The sequence below is a fragment of the Gasterosteus aculeatus genome, chromosome 6 (assembly GCF_964276395.1).
Source record: "Gasterosteus aculeatus chromosome 6, fGasAcu3.hap1.1, whole genome shotgun sequence".
NCBI lineage: Eukaryota > Metazoa > Chordata > Actinopteri > Perciformes > Gasterosteidae > Gasterosteus > Gasterosteus aculeatus.
This window is the reverse complement of record NC_135693.1, coordinates 3,691,018-3,710,157: the sequence shown is the minus strand read 5'-3', so window position 1 is coordinate 3,710,157 and position 19,140 is coordinate 3,691,018. Positions and strand designations below refer to the sequence as shown.

General features: G+C 42.1%; 1 protein-coding gene across 2 annotated transcripts; it reads right to left on the bottom strand.

The window, feature by feature from the left end:
* Positions 1-9,156: 9,156 nt before the first annotated feature.
* fgf8a (fibroblast growth factor 8a) lies at positions 9,157-15,424 on the bottom strand. Of its 2 annotated transcripts, none has more exons than XM_040179468.2 (5): positions 14,807-15,424; positions 14,676-14,712; positions 13,819-13,999; positions 11,937-12,043; positions 9,157-10,634 (listed from the first exon to the last, which is right to left on the bottom strand). In XM_040179468.2, the coding sequence occupies exons 1-5, from the start codon at positions 14,836-14,838 to the stop codon at positions 10,350-10,352; spliced, it is 642 nt and encodes a 213-aa protein (XP_040035402.2). In that variant the 5' UTR covers positions 14,839-15,424; the 3' UTR covers positions 9,157-10,349. The 2 variants fall into 2 exon arrangements, with proteins under 2 accessions (XP_040035402.2, XP_040035403.2); XM_040179469.2 differs by having other exon boundaries at positions 13,819-13,966; positions 14,807-15,352.
* Positions 15,425-19,140: the final 3,716 nt, after the last annotated feature.

Sequence of the window (19,140 nt, the reverse complement as noted above, 5' to 3'; positions counted from 1 at the left end):
ACCTTGTGACGAGGTCATAGTGCATGCATTTCTTGAAATAAAACAGTTTATTTATATTAACGATCGTATGTGTATCTACATTTTAGTATTGTATGTGACAATATTAAATGGCATATGACTATAGCACTTTATTTTTCATTTTTATATTAGCAGTGCCAATAGAGCAATACAATTAAACTATGAAACATGACACCAAAATGAGACATGAGAGGAGAATTATTAGACCACGGCAAAATATTATGATTGTGAAAAAAAGGGTTAAAGAAAAGTCAAAATTTGCAATTGGCAATGTCTACAAATTGTCACTGATTTGTTGAAGGGCACCTCCTTATAGGCAAGGAACAGGCTGTATAACATTTCCCAAAGGGAAACAGATCTGAGATGCCCAGGCATAGAGTTGCAATGCTGTCCGCCACAGTGAAGTCGGCCCAATCAGCCCTGTGTCACTCATGGCTATTCAAATTATGGTATGTCATAGAACGTAGTAATCATATAGGCCTACTGTCTAAGTGGAAATAGTCATTGTGATATTAACCATTAGTGAGTGTTCACTAAACATCATGCTGTATTGTACAAGACTTGAAACTAAAGATTGAGACCATAAACTCATATCTACATTGTAAATCAAGAGAGGAGAGTCATGTCATCATAGACTTTGATACAATATGACTGTTTTTGCAACCAGATGAGTTGCCCCCTGCTGATCAGTCGAGAGAATGCATGTTTTAAGAATCTTCGTATTGGCTTCAACAACCTAAGGTGGCCTGGCTTGAATCCGAAACCACTCCTAGCAAAAATAAGGCTACTAAGGGTAGCTTTCTTTTGGTCAAAAGTAGCTGTGTGACCACATACCATTCAACATATGGACGGTAACATTCAGAGAACCCACGCAGGATTTGATCCAACTATGGACCTGTTGAGTACTAGTAGTCTGAAGATCCAACCCGGTCCTGTTAATAAACCAGGTTCCACATTCCTGAATTGATTAGGATGGTGATATTATATATTTTGCCTCAGCCATTTAGTCCCTTCATTACCACAAACACACACACTGTAGTTCATTTGGACTCAATACTGTCCTGCTCACACAAATACTCACTAGAGAAACAAATGTGGATTAATCCGCACCTCAAATTATTTACATTCAAAGACTATTTTCCTCTTAGTTGACAGAATGTTATACCTGCGTGAATAAAAGTGTGTGTTTTTTTGGACTGAGATCATCCAAAGACAATCTAGTACGAACATGGAAAAAAGTTCCTGCCCAGTAAAAACCACATGTGTACTTGTGCTGGGCCACTTCCCCCTAACAGGGACACCTGCTACTGAACATAGATTATTGATGGATACATGGACTGTTAATGCTGTTCCCAGATCAAAAGCACATGATTATGCTGGTACCTGTTCAAAACAAAGAAAACCTACTTATAATGTTATCATCATGGACCGTTACTTAAAAGCAATCTAGATAAAATGTTAATGCCCTGGCAGTGGCAAATAAGTTTAGTTTAGATTTGATTTGATTACATAAATGTTTAAGTACGTTGGATATTAAGTGCCTTGGATATTGGGAAGGGGCCCAATTAGCTTGAGGATTGGGATGGAGACTGAGTCTCTAAAGCGGCCATTGAGCAGTGGAGCTACAGGGGGGATGGGAATGTAAAGGGTGGGTAAAGGCTGGCGCATGCTTCTGCGTCTGCGTCAGTCATGTCAACGCACTCGTTTCAATTCATGGTTCAAAAAGGCTTCCGCGTGTTGCAAAGCAATTCACCCCAAGAACAATTACATTACATTACATGTCATTTAGCTGACGCTTTTATCCAAAGCGACTTACAATAAGTGCATTCGACCATAGGGGTACAAACTCAAAAGAACAACAAACAAGAAAGTGCAAACAATTTCGGCCAACTTCCAACAGCCAACTTCGGGCGAGAGACGGGGTATGTTCAACACCCGCAGTAATTAATATACAGGTATGTTAGGGCATTAAAAATAGAGGAGTGCTATGGCTGTCCTCTGCGACACCACCAAAACACATACTGTATGGCTTATGTTCTTGAAGAACACTACAACACTAGAAAGTTGACAGAGTAAACCAAGCAAACACATTGGTCTGGTATATACTGTGGGATAGTGAGGGAATGGATGTGCTGCACAGGGATCAGGTGACTATGGTGGGAACACACTGAGTGCAACTCCAGGGCAGGTGGGGAATAACAGGCTGTGGTGACTCCAGAGGGAAGCAAGTGGAGGCCGCCACCACACCTAAAAATGTGCTTTGCCAAACAGGCTGCCACCCCCATTGAGTAATCTGGATAAATATGATAGAATGTGACACTATAGACTCCACAGTCTCTCTGTTTCCTCCCATCCACAACAGCTTTCTGTGCGACCTCTACCTGGTTGCACACGACTGCTTGTGGATTTTTTTTAGACCCAAATTCTTGTGTAAGGTCACCAAACTTCACTTAGTTTAAAAATAGAACAGCCTCAGGATGATACTGGTGGGCTGATCATGTGGGATGGATGAAACCTGGATAAAACCAAATGTAAAGGGTCTCCTGATTGCCTGCCACTACCAACATCTCAGACGTTGTTCATACTTGAGATGAATGCTTCATATAAAACTATCCAGTCTTTCAAGGGCCTAACAGCACGCGCTCCAAGCCCCAAAAACAGTTTTTTAAAGACCAGTTATGTCTGATGAATGAAGTGAACTTCTTGCACTGTCTGCATTCCGTTCCCTCTCTCTCCCTAATCCTCACAACGATAAAATAATGCAAAAAAAATAGATGTTAATGACTCAATCATTCCTCCAAACTGGCACATATAGAAACATGTTTTAAAGGGTCAGTTCTCCCAAATTAAACGGCTGTATTGTTTTTGTTAATGATACTTTAACAAAAACAAAAAATATATGAAATTGTGAAAGGACTTTATTTTTGCAAATTTCTAGGTTTTTCAACTGCACTCACACTAATGATAATAACTAGTCGGGCTCTGGTGGTGTTTCTCTGTGTGTGGTCACTTAGTGAACCATTTTAGCTATTTTTTGTTTGGTCGAAATGTCTCCAGGCCCACATGTGCACCAGCTTCCGCAGTTCTCCTCATATGGTGATCTATACAGACACTAAGCAATAGAATGAAAGTGGAACCCAACCTACCACGGCCCTCGGGGCTGTTTAGCCACTAAAACTGCCAAGGTTGTGTCACGGTCAAATGACTACCAAAAGTTGATTGACCTTATGACATTTTGTGAGGCGCTTAACCGTTTAGCATCAGTAGCATCAATTTGCGCTCATTCACATCATGAGGGTCCTCAAGCCTGCAGTTACGAGTGGCATCCCCAAAGCTCTTTGATGAGCTGAGCACAACCGCACATAATTGAAATATGCATCGTTTTTCTTTCTTTCTTTGCCGTTTTTTAAGACAAGTCCCGTTGTTGAAAGCCGTGCTCTCTCTAAAAAGGCCATGTCCCAAACACTGGGCCGTCGAAAAAAATCATTTATGGTTGGGTTTCCAGCTGAACTGTCGTGGCTAAAAAGAAATGAAGAGGTTGGGAGGAGGGTTGCGGGGAGTGGAGGAGACGTTTGGGGGCTGCAGTGGGGGTGTTTCAAGGGGACTATGGAAGGGAGGGGCGGATGGGGGGTCTCCCCTTTTGATCTTTTTAGGGCAGCAAAGACAGAGGGGGGTGCTTTGCCTGCACTGGCAAACACATTTAGCTGGTAATTGTTCAGATCAGACTGACAATCAGTCTTGGAAATGCATGGACAAACAAAAGTTTACAGCTCCAATTGGAAAAGTCAACAGGTCCCGCATAAGGCCCGTACACAAACAATGAAACTGACGAGCTGGAGCTCCACTTTGATCAGTTGTTTGCATTTCAATTATCCAGCCTGGTCGGACTGGTGGCTTTTGTTAGCCCTCCTGAATAGGGGCCTGTATTTAATGGGACGCCTGTCATTTTTGATAGAGAATCCATCAACCCTACCATTTTGGCTCTCGGACCTCCCGAACATCCTCGACAAGTGTTCAGAACAGTACTAATTCACTTGGCACTAGTCAGATGCAAGGTGTTTAATCACATTTTTAAAGCAAAACTGTGTTCTTTAAATATCTTATTTTTTGTATGATGAATTTTTTCTTTTCGTTTTCCTGTTTTATTATGTTGCTAATTTGTATATTGGATTCCTTTATTGGATTTTCCTGTGATTCCATATATTTTAATTATTGATGTGGATAATTAAAACAGAACCACAAAAGAGCATAATTTATGATCTTGATCGGTCAAACCACCCGAGCTGGGTTTGAAACGCCAGCATGTATTGACTTCAGGCTGCAATGTATATGACGTATTTATATGTGTAACCAGGATCTTGGAAATAGTCAAATCTGGACAGGAATTGCAGTTCTTTTTTTTCAAGAGGAGTGCACTAGCCTTATCTCTGCATGGTGGGCTTATTGTTCTTTCAAGGATTTTCCCACACTGCCACGATAGTATTCCCCTTTTTTGGTTTAAAAAAAATACAAAATAAGGAATTTATCTGCAAAATGTAAAGCAAGTGATGATGCACAAGAAAACCTTTTGAAACAATGCAGTTTTTGCAGATGTATTTGTTTTTACAGTTGAACAATGTATTTGGAAATATTTCCAACAATACATACATTTAGTTCAATATTAATTAAACTATAAAACACAACAACCAAGAGAGAGAAATAGAAAGAAAAGAACCACTGATTAATAATTAATTTTTTAATAATGGGTTGTCGTGGCGCAGGGGGTAGAGAGGGTGTGCTGGGAACCACAAGGTTGGTGGCTCGAGTCCCGGCAGCCCCATGTCCCAAGTTGAAGTGTCCCTGGGCAAGACACCTAACCCCTAAGTGGTCCCCGGGCAAAATCTAAGAGCCATGCGTTAAAAATGTAATGTAAGTCGCTTTGGATAAAAGCGTCAGCTAAATGACCTGTAATGTAATTGGGAGAGAAAAGTTGTGAACAAAATGTTGAATTTTAAACAGCGCGTAGTTTTAGAAATTGAAAGACTTTACTTTCTGCAAACCATCTATTTATATTTATGCGGTTTTGAGTTCTCCTTGGTGTAAGGGCATTTCCTAAAGCAATTTATGGATTTTGATAAACTGGTGAAATTAAAGAGAAATAATTTCATGATTCTTGAAGCCCGGGTCTGAGTATAGCTTATCTATTCATAATTTAGTTTTGAAGGAAAAACAGAAGTTCCAAACGTGTCTCATAAACAACAACTTGGAGATCTCTCCGCACCTCATGAGTCATTGATATTCTTGACAAACATGCTAGGAAAGGTTTGGAAAACTATTGATACATTATCATTTACAGCTCTTGGATGTCCCCCCACAGAGTCGACAGCAGTGGTCTGCTGCCTTGGAAAAATCCTCATCTTCCTAAATGTTTCTGAGCGTACAAGGTTGCGAGTGCTTTTTAATGGGGGCAGCTTCTGTGTCGGCTTGTGGCTTTTCCAAGCTGCTTAGGGAGGCAGGGTCACGTTCTCCGGTCACCCCTGCTATTCTACGGCCTCCTAAGGGGGGTCGAGGCAGGGGTTAAATTGCTCCCTAAGAAAATGAAGAAGGTAGCTCTGTTTGTTTATCCGGGGTTGAGGATGATGGCTGCTGCTCAATAAAATGGATGAAAGCAACGTTACCCCCCTGTTTTCGGCACTGGAATTGCTCCACATTTGCATGGCAGCATTGGCAACACAGAAGGTGTGATTTTTCCCACAAGCCAGCTCACTGACGTTCACTGTGACTTTACAGACACTGAAGGCTGTGGTGGGGGCTGTAATGGAGAGGGGGCAGACTGGAACCCTAATTGAATCAATTCACACAAAGTCTACTGGCCTTCCAAAGGCTCTGCAAATCCTGAATTCAGGAAGACACTCATGGAGTCATCTGCATACTGTTGTTGTTTTTAAACAAAACTGTATTTTACTAGTATTTCTCCCTCATTATCAGGCTGCCTCATTGAGTTATCACTGAGCACTGAGCATTAATTGATTGATTTGGTGTCTGTGAGCTTCTATGGGAAGTCCTGAGGGACAAATCCGCCTGCTAATCCAATGTGGAAGGAGTTAAGCAGATTAATGTCATGTATTGTCAAGACCATTTAATTCAGTGCTTTAGTTCGGACAGCCTTTGATATGTCAGGATTAACTAGTGAAGGAACTCGTCCAGAAGCACGGGGGTCTCAAACGTTTTTTGTTTTTTTATCTTGACAAGGATAATTTTTAGGAAATGTGATTGGATATGTGATCCATAACAGGAGTTTGAGTTGAAAAACAAGACTTATGAAGAGGACCTCACCTTGTGCTTGTGGGGTTATGGTGATGGCGTTTTTAGAAATGTTTTTTATAAACCAAATCAAACATAAAAAGGGGTACCTTAAGCCTACATTGTCAACCTGCCCGTGTTGGGAAGGTCCATATTTCTGTTCCCAAAATTGTTTAGAAAATAAACACTACTTCAATGTTGTGTGATTTGCGTTTGCTCACCGTTATGGCCATTAAAAGTTTTCAGGAGGTTTGATTTATTTTTCAAGTAATTTGTTTATTAACCCAGTCATATAGCGCTATCCGCTACATGAAAATCAGTGTTGTCTCTTATTGTGAAACGTTGGTAAAAAATAGAGAACTAATACGATTTGAACTCGGTCACAGTATACACACAAACAATTACGGCATATAAAGAGCTTAGTCATTGTACTGTGGTTATCATCATAGAAAGTACCATGAACACCATAAAAACGCTCCATTTACTAAATCGATCTATGATTTTTGTAGATTGTAATTGTAATATTATTATTGTGGAAACATGTTCATGATTTTTATAGCCCACGTTGCAAGTTGCCTGATTCTTAGAACTGCAGTGAGACAATGGGAGAGAGGAGAATAAACACTCTGCACCAAATGTATAGGGTCAACTTGTAAGTCAGCAGTGCTGGAACTATTTGCTCTCCAGCTGGCAAACAAACACAAAGACAAACACAGAGAAACAGACTCTGTCTTATACAAACACACACAAACTAACAGACACATTTTCACAGACAGGGAGCAGAGGTTTCAATGATTCAAAATTGTATTATCAATTAAAGCGGATCTTATTGTCATAGCAGAGGTAGATGACGTTTATCCAATATTTGAAGTTCATGGAACATCAAATTTGTGTAGTGTCCTGTCTATGTGTAACACACAAACAAACCTGCCTACACATACAAACAGTAGAGCCCGGTGGGATTGTCCAATCAGATTATACACTGGGGTGTTAAAAAGGCGGGAGATGAAAAAATAACAGTGAAGATAGTGAGAGTTACAGAAACTGATGGAAGCTAAAGCCTAAAAACAAACACAGGCTGTATCATCCCCACAACAGTGAAGTGCTCTGACACTGACATGCTGTTATCTTCCTAAAAGGACGGTGGGGGAACTGGGGGGTTGACCTTGTTATCCGTTTTGGGATCAGGCTAAGAATACATTCCCATTGCCTGGTAAGGTTTAATATGGGGAAGAAAAACCAAGAGCAACAGGTTTCCCTCCGGTTTCCTTTGGAAGATGCGGAGTCACGTCTGAGGGGCCCCACAAACAGAGAAAATTTAAAATCAGGCTCAAAAAGAGGTGTTTGCCCCTTTAAATCTATGCAGGACACATTTGAAACTGTCCCCCACGCAGAGTCTTGCTAACTTTAGCTCTAAAACTCCCAAATCTCAGCGGTGGAATTTGGTCTTAATCTAAATCAGTGTACGAGACTTCGTACAGAGACGTCATTTGTCTAAGGTCATCTGCAGTATATAAAACAGGGCCCCCATGACATAGGGGCCTTCTCCAACCAGCGTAATGAATGCTTGATTCAAAAGTCACCAAATCTATCTGATTTAGAGATATACCACCAACACCTGCACTAATCAAGGATAACAGTCACCGTCAAATTGGATTAATTTCATAATTCAATATAACTAACTAACCCTAACCCTATGTCACAAAGTACCAATTCACAGCAACTATCTAGAAATGAAATATCTTTATTAAGTTTACAATGTAATGTTTAAATAATCAGCCACCTTTTAAATAATTTCACAGTTATGTATCTCACTCCACCTTCCTGCACTTGTATTTTGAATGTTATTACTTTAACAAATAAGAAATACAGCTCACAATAAAAAGAAGATCATACCTTTGATTGATGGCAATATCTGTTTCTCTTTTTTGGTCATGACAATTGGGTAGTGAGCATCTGATCATGGGACAGCCCTACAGTGGCACTATGGTAGTTTGTATTGACAGATATATAACCATCAACTTACTATTGGTTGTGTCTTCAGGTACAGTATCCACAAATGCGAAGCCCTGTTAACACCTCTAATCACTATGCTTCTTTTGCTTCTGTGGACATACCAAGGAGACAGTGATGGATAGCTGACCACATACAGCTGACTAACAAACAAGCTGACATTAAGTAAACACTAAATGAATCATCAGCAGTGTAGATGTGGCCCAAAGACTACAACCAAAGGGCTGTCAGATTCGGTATTTAGCAGCTGAGGTTAGCGTAGTTAGCATTACTAGTAGCGTACGTGCTGTAGGCTTGGAATACGAGCTGTATGCAAGAAGTGGACGTAGTCACTGTGACACACATTGTGTTGTGCTCTGCTCTTTTCTCAGGGTTTGCACTTTGGCTGTCACCATCTTCGTGTTTAGCCTTCATTATCCTGTTTTGAATTGTTAGGGCTAGAGAGAGTGCGCCGGGAACTGCAAGGTTGGTGGTTTGAGCCCCGGCTGCTCCATGTCCCATGTTGAAGTGTCCCTGAGCAAGGCACCTGACCCCTAATTGCTCCCTGGGCAAAAATATAAAAAGCCATGGGTTAAAAATGCAACATAAGTCACTTTGGATAAAAGTGTGAGCTAAATGACTGTAATGTCTCAAACGTTGATGTCCCTTTAAGATAGCATTGAATTCTAAATTATCTAATTATTAATCTATTTTTTAAACTGTTAATGTTTTTATGTGTTTAGCGTGAGAATACCACGTTCCACAACGTAGCTATTACACGTTTTGCTGTGAGACTGGGTTTGCAGTCATAACTTTGCAAGCGGGCCAAAACCTTTTTTTAGGGTTATTTTTTTCAAACAAACATTTATCAAACAAGACTTTAATATCATTATTTCAATGTACATTTATTACACATTTTAAATAAATATTCCATCCTTAAAATTATTTTACACATCGTCAAATAAAAATATATTTATATATGTAAAAAAAACGGACAAACTGCTGGGAGAAGACACAGGGGGTGTGGGGATTAGGAGGTTTGGGGGGGGGGGGTGGTCTTCACACACTGCATTTTGTACTTGTCAGAAGCACACAGTCACAGCAGCAAATCCTGCGATTATCAAATGTAGCTGCCATATCGTTCCACCTTGTGAGAAAAGATACAGTTACGTGGTGCGCTCGTGTCAGGGCCCTTGAAGTCTCCTTGAGCAGCAGGCGGGAGTCCAAAAAAAGACTCCAGTGGCCATAATGAAATAAAACCAATTAAAAAACACAAAACAAACCATACTAAGATGTCCCAATAAGTCAGACAGTCAGTTATGTGCATCTGAAAACGAACCTGGTAACACATTCTGTCTCTATAATGCCTCTTAAAGAATACCTGTTAATAATTATAATGTGTTATAATCTGCTTTAAAAAATGCAATAATTACAGTCATAAGCTCTCTTAAGTATTCATAATGTCTAATAATTATAAAAGACCTATAAGTATCATCATATTTTTGAATGAGGATATACTGTATTATAACCCATATTTCATATTTTACAATACATTATAATGAAGGTACAAATTACTCTAATTGGTCGTTTAGATGTAATGAGGAAAAAATATCATGAATCAATAAATTCCTTCTTTACATAAAGCAACATGACCACTGAGATTATCACATTATAATGCATTAGAACCATGACCATAACCAGCATAAGTACTTAAAACTATTATGGAATATATCAGAAGATAATGTTACAATGCATTATAGACATGGTAATAGAAAGTGTTACCTCAAACCTTTTTCTTTTTTGTTACACATTACTAAATCTGAATTACAAAAATAGATTCCTCATGTTTTCATCTATGTACAGCTTTTTACTTTGACAAAAATAGAAAACAATCTACATATTAATATATAGTAATGCTCAATATAAAAATGTCTTTTGAGTTGTTGTTTTATTTTGTTGGGTGTCGGGGGGGGCGACACAGGAGGGTGCCGGCTTCTGGGTTATTCAGTCAGTCCCGTGAGTCTCTCTCTCTCTCTCTCCTCCATCTCCCAGCATCCTCAGCGCTCTGACGAGTAGCGAGTGCGCTTAGTCCTTTGCCTGAAGGGGTAGTGGACAAAGTCGAACGGGCGGTGGTGGCTCGTGTGAGCGGGCTGCTGCCCCTTGGGCAGCCGCTTCATGAAGTGGACCTCGCGCTGGTGCTGGCGCGTCCTCGAGCCCTTCCGCGGGCGCCCGCGCCGGGTGAAGGCCATGTACCAGCTCTCGTAGCGCGCGTTGCGCAGCGCCGTGTAGTTGTTCTCCAGCACGATCTCGGTGAAGATGCAGTCACGACCGTGTCCATTGTTCTGAACGGGGGAAAGCACAAGAAACAGGGTTAGTGAACTACAGAGGGGGACACACACACACACACACACACACACACACACACACATACACACACACAGCTCCCCTGTGCATGCGGCATATGCTACAGTCATTATAGATCAGAGAGAGGGGGGATGACAGTAAGCGATGAGTCTTCTTCCCCCTCCAGCAAACATCCAGCGGCCCTTTGCGGGTTGCTCGCTGGATTTTCCAGCCTCAGATCCTTAATCCCCCCCCCCCCACACACACCAAAGTGTCACTTTGTCTCCTGTTGCATTTGAGGTTTAAACTTCACCAAGCGGGGCTGCTCGAAATTGAATGACCAATCAATGGACCTGAAACACAGCCTCCCCCGGGGCCACTGAAGGCGGTCAGTTTAGGGCCCCACGCTGGACAGTGTGCAGCTTGTCAGGGGACGAGAAGCCGTCATATAAACAGCTCTGTGTGGGGGGTGTGAACATAATTGGCGAGGGGAAATGTACAGTATGGGTCAGCTGACAGGGGCGGCCTACTGTAACGAGTCGTGTGACAAAAATAGTCGCCTGAAAAAGACACTCTGTTCATTCTCCCTCTCTCCCTTTGACTCTCTCTCACACACACACACGCACACACACACACACACACACACACACACACACACACACACACACAAACACACACACACACAAACACACACGCACACACAACCTGGCCAGGGCAGGCTGTGACTGGGCTGGTAGCTCAGGGCAGATGGTGTGCAAAGCAGGGTGCTAGGTGGGTGGAGGGGTTAGTGTGTGTGTGTGTGTGTGTGTGTGTGTGTGTGTGTGTGCGAGAGAGTGGGGGCTGGGGGTGGGGTGCTGGCATCTCTGTTTATTAGCTGTCACAGTGAGATAGCCTCAACCTCTAACACACACACCTACTAGCATGACAGCAAGGAATACACATCCAGGACCAAAGTATACCTGAACCAAGAAGCTCACGCATCCATGGTACCGTTAGCCTTCTAAACGAGACCTAATGACCATACATCATGGAGCACCTCCTCCTCTCTGAAAGGGTCATTTTCTAACTGATCCCGGACAAGCACAGAAAACCGCTCTAGACGTAGACCTTTTAACTTCTTACCTTTTCCTTTGAATGTATTCTGAGATTATTGTGTTAAGCACCAAAAGTTAACGACACACCAAAGACTAACAGGCTATTTTGAGTTTTCTGCCATTAACGGTCTTCCTTTTTTGCCGAACAGACGTCCACCAAACAAATCTCTCGACTTTTGCTGATGAAGATTGGTATTTTCTCCTCACCTTGCCGATGAGCTTCCCTTTCTTGTTCATGCAGATGTAGAAACCCGTCTCGGCTCCCTTGATGCGCACTCGACTCCCGAACGTGTCTGTCTCCACGATTAGTTTGGCTGAAGGGATCAAAACAAAAAGAAAACTTTTAGTAAAAGTGCCCTTTTTCCTTTAGTATTATTAAAACATTAAAGACCAACAGCTTTGACAACAACAAACGCAGAAAAGCATGAGTGTGTTTCCAACCACGCATAGCCTCTCTCACAAACACACATCACCAGAGCCCGTGGGACTGGTCTTGAGATTTTGTGCAAGCTGCTCAAGTTCTTGCTGAATGATAAAACCACGTGTCTCACGATTCTTTGAAAGCTCTAGATGAGCGACCCTGACAGACCCACGGAGGATTCCTCTTCAAATGAATCTACGTTAACAGATAAAGCTCCACATTTATCTCTATATCCTGTGACGTTCTGAAAGACACGCAGACTGTTCTTTTTGCTTTTAACGCTACTTCTCATAAAGAAATTCTATGAACTCTTGTACAATGACAGATGACGTTCTCGTCAACCTTTTTCCAGAAACATTACATCATTTTTTTAAATACTTAAAAAAAAAGTGGATTCATGACATCGAGCCCAGGACTCACCCATCTACCCACTGACTCCACGCCACCTGGTCCCAGGCAAAGACAGACTTGGGAGGCTTTCACACTCACGACTTTTTCTCGTTGAATTTCATTGACCTGAATAGCTTGGGCTCTACTTTTGAGGCCACACGCCGTGACGTCATCGCAAAGACAGCAAACACAACGTTTTGAATAGCTATTAAAGTGGCATTAAACTCCCAAAAAGTAGGGTCCGGACAGGCTGCAAAGCTCAACAAGGTCCGTCTGGTTGAGGCCGCACAAATTGGGGTTGGAGGTGGAGAAGTGGAGTGTGTGACGGGCGGGGGGGAGCTATGCAGGAAATGTTTGGAAGGTGGAGAAGTGAGATGACTTCTAATGGCTCCGCCAGACTGAGGCTTGATCTCTGGAGGATCACCTCCTGCACCTTTAACAATCCGGAGTATGGTTTCTGAACCACGAGGAAGCACAGACTTTAAATCCCTAAGACCACCTCAGTCAGTCCACTGTTTGCTTTAAAAAGAAGAGCCTTCTCATAATGCCAATGATGAGGGGGGGGGGGGTCCCCTCACAAAACCAATGGGAAATGCACTAATGGAACCATTTTTAATCCCTTCTCTCCCTGTTTATGGAGATTCAGTACTTATTTATTATTTTTGACCTCAGCTGATTTTCACATCTCAGATATATTTTTTAAATGATCCTGGCCTTCTTCACTATTTTAATACAATTATTACAATATTGGCGTGGGGCCAGGACAGAGAAAAATAAAGGCTGTGAATATTTCAATCACAAAGCAAAAACGAAATGTAGAGGCAAAAATGAATACCGACTTTTGAAAATAAATTAGGGGGAAGAGCGTTCTTTTTTTTTAGTATACAATTTTGAAGAGGCCATAAGAAAATGAATTGTGTGAATGAACAGTACAAATGTGTAGGCCAGCAGTGAAAAAAGGTGATGAGGGAGATTTCTAAACTGCATGCCAACATTTGATCTAACCCCAAACTAAAATGCCCACGTACTAAACGGACAATTAAAAAGGTATGGCGTGGATTGTAAATACATTTTAAAATACATCCAGACTAGTCATTGCACATGGCGAAATTTTAAGAGCAGGTGTATAGATAAAAATACATTATTTGAATGTACAAAAAATTAAACGCTCAAGAGATCCAGCTTAAAAAACGTTTCGCAGTTCTTGAGTTGTAGAGGAGGATCTTTGTCGCAGTTGGGCAGCACAGGACGGTCGTGTCAATTTATTTTATCGCTTACCGTGCACGTCTCCATCGTCGGCCATGGCGTTGATCTTCTTGTTGGGCAGGACCTGCACATGCTTGCCGCTGGTCCGGCTGTACAGCTGGTAGACCCGGATCAACCTGCGGCTCACGCGGTCCGTCACTTTGCTCTGCTCGCTTACATGCTGCGTGAAATTAGGCGGGGACTGATTGGTTACCTGTCAGAAATTAAATGTCACCATAATCATCAGTACGTGTTCATTCGTCTTCCTTTTTTTAATGATTTCTATTTATGTAGTTAACTGACATTAAAAAACAATCGGATCGGGGTTACTGGGATTCACAGTGGGGAGAGATTTCCTAACGCACCAACAGCTTGTTGTTGTTTATCCCCCGAATGACAAGGGTAACAACCTCCAGAAGCGCCGCTGCCAAAACGAAATGAACGGCTTCCAAAACAGACGCGCGTTGTGATTACAAATTGTACGCACGGGGAGAGAAAGCGAGCTACTTAACTTCATGACTGAAAATACTGACCCCTGCTTACTTCTCAGGTTCGCACAATACCCCCCACCCACACCAGCGTTTCCCCTCTGCCGCGCATCCCGTGCCAGGCCCGGTGTGTGTGTTCATCAGCACACCGGTGTGTGTGTGTTCATCAGCACACCGGGCCAAGCGGGCCGCGTGCCTCCGCGGGAGCCAACCTATTTCGTTGTTGCGATGAACCCCTCACCTTATTTTTGCCCCTTTGCCGTGCGTCGCGCGCAAAATGTTTCATTAAATTCTCGGATCCTAATCCTAATTGATGTAAATAAATCCTAATAATCTGCATTTTAACGATCAAAATCAAATAAAACAATAAAGTATGTGACAAAAAGAAAGGCAGTGACATACCTGAGCAAAATAGTAGAATGAAAACAAGTGTAGACACCTGCAACGAAGGAGAAGACACGTTAAATTAGCTTGGAGAAGCAGTAGCAACGCGTAAAGAAGGTGGAGGTGAAAGGATGGAGAGAGGCACTTACAGATAGCCCAGTCTGAATGCAACGGGTCGCATCTTGAATGGAGGTTATAAAAAGGCTCCTCCAGTGAATTCTCGCCAAGGCTGCAAAGTCCAGCCAAACTCTTCGCAAGTCAGACACCCAAGTCCAAAGATCTCACCGAAAACAATCCACAACAGCAAAAAAAAGGTCTGACAGAGACGGGCTTATGCATGCGCAGCGGGCACACTCATCGTCGAATAAATGTCCATAACTGGCTCAAGTTGCAGTGATGATTGAATGGAGAAGTTCTGTCAGAGGCTGTTCGTAAAGTCTAAGTGCACTTAAAAAAGCGGAGTAAGTTTTCTCTTTTTTGGAAAAGCGCTGCAGGATTTTGTTCAACTATATTTATAAATGCATATTAATGTTAACAAACACGTCGGTCCCGGGCTGTCAGACTATTCATCGCGGGTTGTAATCCTCTGCGGCCCTCAGGTGCGTGTGTTTGTGTGTGTGAGATCCAGTGGAGACTCGAGGCGCCTTCAGTGCTCTATGCTGTTGCTTCTCCGCTCGCTTGTGGCAGGACTGCAGGGGCTGGACGCTGCGCGCGCGCGTGTCTCTCTCTCTCTCTCTCTCTCTCTCTCTCTCTGCTCCTGCTCCCATCCCACACACCGCTGCCGTGTCAAAGCCTGTCGGTCGGTCGCACTCTATACGCCCCCACCCCCAGTCAAAAACCTGCAGGGCGATCCTGCTCATACCCCCCCTCTTTTCTTTCCTTCGCGGAACAAAAGCGCTCTCCCCTCCCAAACAGCCCCCCGATTAAAAACATCGCTCTACCTGAGGAGCGACCCTTACTAGCAGGGGGAGAAAGAGTAGGCTACATACACACATATATACATTTATATATATATATATATATATATATATATATATATATAAATATATATATATATATATATATATATATATGTGTGTGTGTGTGTGTCTCACACATACTTCCATAAGTCATCTCTCCTGAATACGTGTGTGTGTGTGTGTGTGTGTGTTGTGTTTTGCTTTGTTTTTTTTGGGGGGGGGGGGGGGGGGGGGGCATTTGCGGTGACCAGTTTTGTGTATTGACAGACCAAGTGTGAGACATATTAAAAGGATTACAGGCGATTAGTACACCCCCAACACCCCACCACAAACAAGCTTTTAAAAAGATGACTTATTCAGTCTTGGCAGCATGAAACAAATAGCCCTATTTCAGTTTTCTGAAACGAGAGAGATGTGCGACATTAATCACCCACACACACTTTCATACAGAGTGAGTGTGCTCGTTATCGGTTTCGACTTTATTGATTGTTTTGGCCATTAATTAGACCGATCGGTATCGGGCACTTCATAAGACACAGAAACTCAGCATGGTCTGATTGATAAAACGCATTCAATGGTTCGTTCAATTAACTGGAGAGATTGTTTGTATATTGTAAAGAGTAGTCTGCAGAATTGAGAGTACCCAGGGCCCGGACGATCAGGAGAAGTTGAAAAAACGTTTCTCCTTGTCAACTAGCCAGCTGCAGAACTTTGAATAAATACTGCACATATTGACCTTGATGCATCTTTTTCAGGCAGATTAGAGGTGTTTCTCTTGGTTTGGATGTCGTGCAGGGTGCAGCCACCAGTGGGCGCTGCAGAAGGGTCAAGTGGTAACCTCCCGGTTTTCTTGATGGTGAAATGTGACAGTGGTGGGGCTGTAAATTGCAATAACATCTTCTTCAGTATACATAGGTGTGTGTGCGTGTTTTTGACTGTATATATTAAATATATTAAACTTCAGCATTTAACACGAACGCATTATGTGAGGTGGGTCAGTAAGGTGAGGTGCATACCAGTTTCTTACTGCTGTTGGCAGTCTGTGTGACGAGCTGCAGGTAGCTGCCACTCCGTACGCTGGCTCAGGGCCTCCCCTTAACCCCAGGAGCCCTGCATCCATCAGCAGCCCTGCAGGGAAGGGGTGGGGATGAGGAACACCCTTCCCCCTCTGTTTCCAGTCTACTTCTCTCTCTTCTCTCCTCCTCCTCATGACCAGAGGATAAATCATATTTTTAACTCAATTTTTTGTATTTATGTTAAACAACATTCTGCATTTTTGTGCTTCCTCCTGAATTATGTTAGGATTATGTTATTATGCCAATTTAGGAGAACATCCATCATTGCTGTCCATTTAAGATTCAAGATATTTATTGTATGTGTACAGTTTAACAGGTTCTTATTTTGCTATGTCCTCCTTCCACAAAGCCACATAAAAATAAAACAAAATAATAAAAATTAGAGTAAAAAGATATATTTATGTATATAGCACAATGTATAAATATGTTCATTCGTTAGGCATATGCTAAAGTGCACCATTTAATTTAACATGCTCAAAAAAGAATCTTGTGGAAAATTGAAATGTCATATCTATGTTGAACTACCTTGTTGCCATTCCTTGTCGCGTTGTGTTATTACATTACGTTGTGGTTTAAGACATTACATTAAGTTGTTGCATTATGTTGTTGCACTACGTTGTTGCATTACGTTTATGGGAGAAGAAAGTCCATAACGGGAGGTTGTTAATTATTCATGCTGATGAAACTATACGTTACATTTTCATGTTGTTCCATTTACGGTAACGTTATTGTGTCAAAACGTTGGCCACGTGGCATTGTCCTCTTCTGCAATCGTCATACGGGCCCGACATGAAGGAATATTTCTTGGTTCAGAAATGTCAAAGTTCAATGTATGACTATAAAGTCTATACAATAACCAATACCATTTTACCTTTCCCTTTTTAAGCCCCCTTTTTTTCAAGTCACCTTGTTCACCTCCCTCTCCAACATGCGGCCATCTGCCATCTCCCTCTGCTCTTCCTCTTACATCCAATCATTTCTTGCTCTCTCTCCCTACACCTCAATCCGAGGTGTGCTTCAAATGAAGTGGTTAACTTAATTACGTCTGAACCCGTTCCGAGTGTTCACACTGTTCAGGTCTGTGCTGACATATCCCCCTCCTGACCCCATCACATCATACACCAAAATCCCTCTCCAACATCTCTTGATGATACATGGAGCGGACAGGTTCAGCAGTTTCCAAATAATCAAGGTACAGTGGCGTAGAGAGTTAATGATCCAGGAGGTACAGCTTGTTAACATTCATCAGTGCATTGGAATGCAAATTGCTTGGACCACAACCAAGGACAATAACAAAAAAGTGAATTTATTTTGACTTAATGTAAATATTCGGGAGCTAATTTCAAATTAAGTTAACACCAAATGATAGGTTGAGGCCACTGAACTTCTGTATAATATTGAAAACTGTCAAAGACAAGACAGTGAAAGACCTCTTTGTAGCATAGATGATAACATTGTATAACAAGTGGAAAAACATGATGAGAGTGAGAATATCTCAACCAAAGACTATATATATATGTAGATACTAAACTGATACCACATTAATAAATTAATTAAATTAGATCATCAAGTGATGATTAGTTCAGAAGAGAATCCACAGAGGAAGCTTTCTTCCCTTACTGATTAACTATGAATCATCCACACAAGTAGTAATAACTACTATTTAATCAATCGCTACTACTCGAATTACAACCATCCAAGTATAATAGACAGAGCCGAGCCAGGAGCCTTGAGAGAACTCTTTGGTCCTCCAGTCACTGTCTCAGGCCCCAGGCATTATGGTGTGTGTGTTCCTTCACCCGGTTATCCAATTGGAGGGAGAGAAAGAGAGAGAGCCTGGCATTTATGAATTAACAGACATTTCCATTCCTGAACTCCAGTGTGTCTTCGATTGCCTTGCTGGGTTTGACCAAAAATACCCAGCTTCAAGGTGCACATGCTAGTTAATGCCCATTCCATATGACCATTTAAAGCTAGTGCAAAAGCTTTAGCAGCAACCCATGTTCCCTCTCTGCTCTGACATCTGGATGTTTTCAATCCTAACCCTGCAGTGAAGTTGTGTTCGCAGGAGACAACCCTGCAGAGCATCTCCATTCAAAGGGTTCAGCCACCACAGGGCTGTTTTCTGTGAAGAGCAGGTTGTTTTTTGGTCCCCCTTGGTTTTAATCGCAATTGTCTTAGCCGGGCCCTTTCAAAATAGATTTGACAGGTAGCAGAAGGAGAAAGGGAACAGGATGAGATGCGTGTACAATGGCAGACTTAGCCCGGCAGTCTACATTTGTTGATGCGCACAAGCTTCTGTACAACTTTTGTGACCTAAATTACGTACTTAACGATTAACAGTGGCCCAACAAACTTTCTACATATCAAATATACAATATATATACAATATATTATTTGGGGTTTTAGGAGTATTCTTTGAACAGGAGCTGCATGGCCTTAAGCCCT